The 9,111-nt window shown below is 29.3% G+C and overlaps 1 protein-coding gene across 1 annotated transcript; it reads right to left on the bottom strand.

The window, feature by feature from the left end:
* Positions 1-6,409: 6,409 nt before the first annotated feature.
* On the bottom strand, positions 6,410-8,902 carry LOC142547541 (UDP-glycosyltransferase 92A1-like). The gene has a single exon (XM_075655893.1). It carries the CDS (start codon positions 8,057-8,059, stop codon positions 6,503-6,505), a length of 1,557 nt encoding a protein of 518 aa, XP_075512008.1. The 5' UTR covers positions 8,060-8,902; the 3' UTR covers positions 6,410-6,502.
* Between the last annotated feature and the right edge of the window lie 209 nt (positions 8,903-9,111).

Below are 9,111 nucleotides of genomic sequence, written 5' to 3'. Positions count from 1 at the left end.
TTTTGATTCATTTTCATAATATTTGTAGTTCTCTAGAAGTTTGTTTTATAATATGTACTATAGTTTATTAGATGTAATCATGGCCTAACAATCGAAAAATATGTATAATTTGAAGGGATTAATGGGTAACGCAAATGTTGCATTTGAATTGGGTCATTTGAAATACAGTGGTTTCAAATTTATTTTCATTGTTAAATAAGTTAAATATAATAAATTATAACGATCATAGGTCGTAGGTTGATCCAACATGAGTTTCAACTCATACTAATGCACTACTTTTAGTCATAGGTCGTAGTTAGTTTAGCATAAAACATAGTCCATGATCATATACCGTCACTCATTAAATATCTCACATCTGGAAAGTGATTTTTTTCGTCTTTCTCAACACTCGAACCCAGGTATGGGTTGAGGCTCATGTCGGGTAAGAAACTCAAATCAATTGTTACTTATTTACACTATTACACATATCATAATCGATTTCAAATGACTTTAATATTCTAACGATTTGAATTTGATCGTTATTAATATAATTATAGTGTAAGTAAAATCTTAGATGTATTAGAATTTTTGTTGTGTAATTTGTTTAATAAAGAAATTATATTTAAATAAATGGATTGAAATTTTCTCATCCAAACATATTCAAAAATTATTTGCGGGAGAAAAGGAGAGGGTGGTGGTCATGGTCAGAGGTAAAGACAACGGCATAAGCAGGGAAATAAATTTTGGGAAATTTTTCTCTTTGTGAAAGATTATTGTGAATGTGAGCAATGAAGGGAAAAAGAAAAGAAAAGAAAAGAAAAGGGATGAAATATTGGGCATGAACATAAAAAATCAATTATGATTTTAGCATATATTTAAATTGATCATATTTCTTTTAATCAAACAAATTTCTTTAGTTTTCTTAATGTTAGAAAATGTGGTATAGATTTTGAATGAAGTTTATAAGCAATTTTGTAGTTCGGTTGGGTTTTTCTGGAACTCATATCAAACATACAACAGAAAATTTAAAATTTTTCATTTACCACTACCGGAGATTATCGATTGACTTTATTATGAATAGAATTTAGCTAAAATCATATTATTAATGATTTGTTAACACCATAATCATGTTATGCAAAACATTATTTTAAAAAATATTATCTAGAATAAAACAAAATTATTCAACATAAGTATATATAGAACTAGAAAAATGCACGTGCATTGCACGTGAGAACATAAACTGCTGAAGATATATACGAAATTTTGATCATATTTAAATGAATTAAAACATGGCTAATAGCATTTATCAATTGAAACAAACCAAGCAACAAAAAATAAAAAAAACATGACCATAGACGTTATATGAATTGGAGAAGTTGTCTTATCCACTTGACACACTTTTCAATATGCTTCTTAGTTTAATTTGACAACTCAACAACTCTTTGTCGTAGTTTTTTATAATATGCATATAACCATTTTGGTATATTCAACAAGTATCTGATCGTTTTTAACATCTACTATGTTATTTACAATCTTCATCTGAGATCTGACATGCTCGTAGCTTGCTTCCTTATCACGGTATTTTTTCGGTTTTCTACATTGTTTTTATCTGATAATCTTATTTTTCCGACTATTTGTTTTGTTGTTAAATAATTTTTCAGTTTTTGACAATCATCAACTATAACTCTTAAGAAAACATGCTTTTAGTCGTGAAGAATTTTACTTGTGACTAAAAGTATGCATAACCTATATATTCTTCAACAACATAATCAATAAATAGTATTGCACCTTTTTCAAACATTGTGATATTTGTGATATCATTTTTATATATTTAGTATCAATATTGTCAACATATAGCTATAAGGTTAATAAATTTTTAACAACTATTTCAGTATTTCTCAATTATTGTGATAAAAAATACTTGAAAATCTCTTCAAATGACTATATCTTAGAATTGTGTCCTCGTTTAATTTGACGTAATTCAGGAATGTCATCTCGTTCGTCATTTTTTTGAAAGCTTTAGAACAATGATTGCGTGAATCATGTCATGAGGATGATATAGTTTCAATCTAATTTGTTGTGTCTAGAACATAATATTATATTATTCATTGAAACAAAACAAATTTTCTTCTATTGATTTTACATTTTGTTTTATAATATTTTATATCTTATGGAACGACATACAAAACTAATAACTGTATTTTTAAAAACCTTGAGAAAAGACACGAATAACGTAATTAAGATATGCGTATGAGATATCATTCAAATAAATGTCAAAGTATTTGTCTTATTCAATATCTCATCTAATAATACAACTGTTTATATTTCATAAACATTTTATGATAGTCAAAATTAATTTTATGAAATATTATAGAATTCTATTTGAATTTCAATATTTGGGTAAGTGAATTTATTTGGCGATGAGTTTTCTATGCTAGCATCATATATCTTATGAATTAATTGGTTAGACACTTCGACTAAAAAAGATACAAAAACAACCTTTTAGCCACTTCGAAATATATCGAGATAATATTGGAGGAAATAAAGTGAAATGGCTCAATGTCTCAATAAAATGCACAAAATTGATTTATTGTGTCCACAACGCTTTAGAATTATTCTCATACCATTATAAATAGAACGAGAATTATGCACATTTTGTTTTTCATGTATTTTTTCTGACTGAAGAATTTTTTCTTTTTGAAAACTATTTTATATTTTAGAAATATTGACATTTTATATAGAATCCATATGTCGCAAACCATGAAGTAGAACCATAATCACTATATAACACTTAACGTACACATACAATTCTTCAATTTCTTCTTCATTGTGCTTCATTGAAATTTAAATCTGAATCATTCTTGATCTTAACATTTTGCTTTAAATACGATTTAATATATATGTATATGTTTCATGTTGCTTAGTTAGACCTAATTTCAAATATCTATAAAAAATGTGCTTGAATTATATCATACAGAAATTATGACATATTAATACGCAACATTATTTTTATTTAACATGTCTTTTTTCATCCACTATATTTGTCTTAACTTTTTTGTTCAAAGTTTGACGCATTTCGTAGACTATATGTATGAAGAACCAATAAATTATATATTTCACAGAAGCCATCTATTATCCTCTTCGTAGAACAGAAGACCCAAAATACATGGCTTGATTGGTGTACTCTCATACTTATTTTCATATAAAAAACAAGGCACATCATATAATATCAGAAAAAGCAATTACCGCCAACAATATTAACCAAAATGAATAAAAAAATCATAACACAAACAAACTCGATAAGAGAAAAATGATTACTCAAAGTTTAAAATAATTTATTTAGTACAATAACACATAAATGGAAGAATATACGAGCAACAAAAAGCACAAATCACTCTCAAATTAAATACTAACTCATATTATTCACAATTTGTATAAATTTTTATTTTTTTCAAATAAAGAGAAGGCGCCTTATTAACGTCATTATTTCATAGATATTCCACATCTTACAAAAAAAAACACACAAAGAAAAAAATGGTGCCTCGAAATCATCATGAAAAAATCCTTCAATAAAACCATTAAGAAAAATAGTCGTAAAAATATAATATAATATAAAGTCACACAATTTTTCTTAAACCAAAGAAAAATATTAGACCGTTGAGAAAATATATCTAGCAACAACAAAGCATGCGTTAACTGGTGATATAATTAAAATTTAGAATCATGCATAATCATTGAATTAGAACAAAAAACTGCATGCAAAAAATTTACTGGATATTATATCTTTTAACAATTTATCCATGTTTATCGTCCACAAGAGGACTCCTAAACGTACCGAATTTTTTTAGTCCACCTATTATTTTCACAATAAATATTACTACAAAAATAATATAAGCAAGCACATAAAAACTCAAATTCAAATACTTTCTATCAATCTAAATACAAAAATTTTGAATAGAGAATACAATAATGTCGTAAAAAATTTTAAATATTGATTTATAGAGGATTCTGGAAAAACATTTGTCTCAATAAATAAAAAAATATTATCTCTTGATATTCTGATACATAAGGTAAAAACAAAAAAAATATTTCGGCATTTTTAATATTTTCTAAGTCACTTCAAACTAAGTAATCTAAGCAACAGAAAACATGCATTATGTGTTTAAAAATTAACAAAATATCTCAACAATAAAAAATTGAAAAATAACCATTTTCGTGGGATATGTGTTTTGTTTTCTATTTTTTTTGGCAAACAAACAAATCACATAAACAATCCAAACACAACATGATCAATACAAATGACATATAACAATAAAATATGTTAACGCTAGGGTAAAAAACTCCTCTCATTGCAAGAACACAAAATGATCAAATGGATCATATTATTTAATAATATTTATTTAGCAGCATTTATAAAAAAATCGACTAAATAACTTAAAAACAGTGTTTGAAATCACTTACATTAAATAATTTCTCTCAATCACGTATCTCTATTGACACATACAGAGTCTGAAAATATATTTATCTAAATGGGAGAAAGAAGTTTTATATGACCTTAATATTTATTAATAATTTATTTTTATTCAATCTGACTCACCTTCTTTCGTCTTCCCATTATTACCAATCATTAATATGGTCGAGATTTTCCATGAATTTGACAGCAATGTATAAATTTAAGTAACTAAAATTAAATTTAAAAGTAAATTAAAATAATAATTAGTTCGATTGAGTTAAGTACACTATTAATGATCCTATTAAACTAACATAAAAAAGATTTAAATAACATCATTAACATGACAAATTGTAAAACAAAAAATAGTAAAATAGTAAGCTCACAAAAGTAATTCATATATTTGATAGATTAATAGATAAAATATTATTTTATAATATTTATTTAGCATCATATATCGAAAATTAACTAAATAGCTTAAATGTTTACATTTAAATCACTTACATACAACATTTTCTCATAATCACGTATCTCTTCTGATACATAAGTAGTCTAAAAATATCTATATTCTAAATGGGAAAAAAATGTTTTATATGACCTTAATATTTATTAATAATTTATTTTATTCAATCACACTCATCTCCATTCGTCTTCTCATTATTACCTTAATGTTCGTAATATTAATTTTTATTTAGTGATTTTCTATGAATTTAATGTCAATGTAAAATATATTAAAGTAATTAATTTTAAATTTAAAAGTAAAATTAAAATTATAATAATAAATAGCTTGATTGAGTTAAGCACTCTATTAATAATCATATTAAACTAACATAGAAATAATTTAAAGAACCTCGTGAACATGAAAAATTATAAACAAACAAAATGATAAAATAGTAAGTTAAAAATAAAAGTCATATATTTATAATATTATTTATTATTTATTATTTATAATAGTAATATATGTTGGTACTTTTAGCAAATTTTTTAAATGTATAACATTATGATAAGGATTTTCCATGAGTTTGACGGAAATGTATAAAATTAATTAAATTAAATTTGAAAGTAAAATCAAGTCATATATTTATAATAGTAATAATATATGTTAGTAATATTAACAATTTTTTTAAATGTGTAACATTATGGTAAGGATTTTCAATGAGTTTGATGGAAATGTATAAAATTAAGTAATTAAATTAAATTTGAAAGTAAAATCAAAATAATAATTAATTAAATTAAATTTGAAAATAAAATCAAAATAATAATTATCTTGTTTGAGTTAAGTACACTATTAATGACTATATTAAACCAACATAGAAAATGACTTAAACAATCTCATGAATATAATAAATTGTAAAACAAATAAAATGATAAAATAATAAACTCAAAATAATAATTATCTTGTTTGAGTTTAGTACATTATTAATGACTATATTAAATCAACATAGAAAATGACTTAAAGAACCTCGTTAAAATGATAAATTGTAAAACAAATAAAATAGTAAAATAATAAACTCACAATTTAAACTCATAACTCATATATTTATAATAGTATTAGATTATATTTATTAGTTAATTTTTTTAATACAATGAGTATGACAATTATTTATTAAAATTTGATTTTTAAATAAATATATCAAATCTTGAAAATAAAAATATGCACCTAATTAAATTTAATGACAATAAGTAGACTTAAAAGCAATTTAAGCTAAGAATAAAATTAACTTTTAATTGGATAATGTATCAATTAAACAATTAACATAGTTCTTTGTCAATTTTCCTACCAATTTTTTTACTCCTAAATATATGTGTAGATAATAATAATGACGATAATATAACATAATAATACAACAAAAATATGATTAGAATCAAATTAATCCAAAAATATATTGAATAGTTACTATTCGCAATATTAAACGTTGTCATGTCATTAATCTTCGTTCCAATGATTCAAACACTATACCAATGGAACCCAAAAAAAACAAAGTAAAAGTGCAATTAGATCCATAAGATTTTACCAATGGAACCAAAAAAAAGTGCAAAATAAAATCTAATTTTCTTAAATATAATTTAAATTTAACTAATCTGATCAATCTTGGAGTTCAAAGCCCTTGGGTTCTTGGAGATAAGAGCAGAAACAAAAGCATCCATTGCTTTAACAGAGGAGCCTTCGTGGATTCCGTCTTCCCTAACGGCGGATCTAATCAACTCTCCCATTTCCGCCGCCTTTTTATTCATATCCACCGCTTTAATACCTTCTCCCATTACAGTATCTATAGCTTTTATTACATCCTCCTTGCTCAAACTGCTCTTGGTTCCTCTAGTTAACTCCACACAGACTTCCATTTCCTCCACCAACATCTTCACGTTGTAGGCCTGTTCCGCCGCCAGTGGCCACCCGATGATCGGTACTCCTTGGCTTAAGCTCTCCATGGTTGAATTCCATCCACAATGGCTTAAAAAAGCCGCCGTTGATCGGTGGCAAAGAATTTCCAACTGGGGTGCCCATCCATCTACCATTAGTCCTTGGTTGCTGTTCTTTATTCGTTCCTCGAACCCGTTGGGCAGCCATTTCGAGTCGAACTCGCTTTCTAAGCTGAATCCAATAGGTGGCCTGATGACCCAAATGAATTGTGTTCTACTTTCCTCTAAACCAGTGGCTAATGCCATCATTTGTGTGGTGCTGATGGTGTTTTGAGAGCCGAAAGATATGTACAGAACAGAGCTTTTGGGCTTTGAGTCCAGCCATTCCATGCATTTCTCCGGGGAAAGTCCCGGTTTTCTTCCGGTTTGATGTCCAATCACACGCGTTGGTTTTCGAGTCAGCATTGCTGGTGGAAGGAGTGGCCCGATGCACCAGACCGGGAGTTTTGAGTACTTCTTGAAGAGATCTACTCCGAGCTGTTCGATTTCTTCGGCGGAGTTGCACAGCCATCCGAAAGAATTTAGAGAGAGCCTAATCTGAGGTTGGAAGAATCTTGACCAGGAATCTGTTCCATCTGCAGCTCTTGAGAAGGGATGCAACTGACTGAGATGAAAAAGGCAAGAATCTGGGAAACCCGGAAGATTGAACTCATCGCTTTGGGTTAATCTGTGGGGAAGATTTTCCCACAACGATACATAAGCGGCGGTCCCATAAGCGCCACAAGTGGTGAAAGTTACATTCACCGTGCCGCAAGAGCTAGCAACTTCAGTAGCCCAGCCCATGAAAACATCGGAGATTATGCAAAGCGGAGGGCCGCCATATTTGATCGATACATCGGAAATCAAGCTGCGAAAGGGGGTTTCGAGGGAGATCGAGGCATGACAGAGGTCGATGATTTGGTTAAGGGGCAAGGATTCTGTGTTCTCGATGTTCGGTGGGAGGCCATGTTGGCTGCTATCGAAAGGGAGTTCAAAGAGATGGATATTGGACTGTCTCGTTTGTGGGACTTCCGAGTTTTTGGCTATGGCGGATTTGAGGTACTGAACATTGAGTTGAGTAGTGGCAATGGTGATTTCGAAGCCAAATCTTTGCTGGATTCTGTTAGAAAGAGCTAAGAAAGGGATCAAATGGCCTTGCGCCATGAAAGGCAGCATAACAATGTGCTGCTGCTGCTGCTGCTTCTCTCCGGTGCCTTGGTTGATTTTCATGATTTCTTTGTTCAATCTGTTTTCTTCCACCCCACTCTGCTTTTTCTTATAAACATAGTTTTTATCTTCAAGATTTGAGGTCGGAAATTAAAGGCCGAATGACAAATGGTATAGGCAGAATGACAAATGGGTATAGGCAGAATGACAAATGGTATTGGAATACGTTAAGAGATTATAACTTGGATTTAACTGAACTGAGAAATGGTATATGCAATTTTTTTCATATAATATCTGCTTTGTTCATCTTTATTATATAACAATTTTTAATCCGAAACAAAAATAATCCTAAGTTACTGTGATGTACTCAAAATTTTTTCCCCAGATGGTTGGACAGGTAATTTGGTGCATAGCTCACACAATCTGGATTGGGAATTCAGTTGCATTAGCAGCCTCTGTAGGTCTGATCACGCACCACTTATTCGGTGTTTGGAATGGAGACCGAAGATTAGGCATTCGGTATGGTGAAGCTTCCGAAGTTTTAAAAAGCAGAACTAGTATTACTCCATTTGCTGCTATTCTTGAAGGTCGACAAAAGCTTCCCAAGGACTACTATAAAGAGTTTCTGCGGTTGCCGTATCTTTCGATCACAGCTTTGACCTTGGGGGCATATTTTGCTCACCCACTCATGCAGGCTGCCAGTTTTCGACTTCACTGGTAAATTCATACTGTTCCTCTTACATTTGCTACATCTAAGTGTTTATTATAGAGAATTTATGGTATGTTAATGAAGCAACAACTGGTGGAAGATGGGTATAGGAGGAATCCATTTATACTTTTGTGAAAGCTTTAAATTTTGATGCCTTTGGACTATAGGTGGTATTGATATTATACACAATATTATGATCTACAAACACGAAGATATATAAATATGCTGCAATTACTAAATAACTCTCTTCTGGAAGAGCTTGCTCCCGGACCTCAACCTTATGTTTTGTACTGACCCTCATTCCGCTCCATTGAACCAGAAATCGAATCCATGATAGTGCATATGTATAATGATAGATTCATCAAACTAATAAGCTCCATAATTTTCGCATGCCAAACTGATGAAC

This window comes from Primulina tabacum, chromosome 5, assembly GCF_025594145.1.
Source record: "Primulina tabacum isolate GXHZ01 chromosome 5, ASM2559414v2, whole genome shotgun sequence".
In the NCBI taxonomy this organism is placed as follows: Eukaryota; Viridiplantae; Streptophyta; class Magnoliopsida; order Lamiales; family Gesneriaceae; genus Primulina; species Primulina tabacum.
Note: the sequence above shows the minus strand (reverse complement) of the source record. Positions and strands in the feature narration are given on the sequence as shown.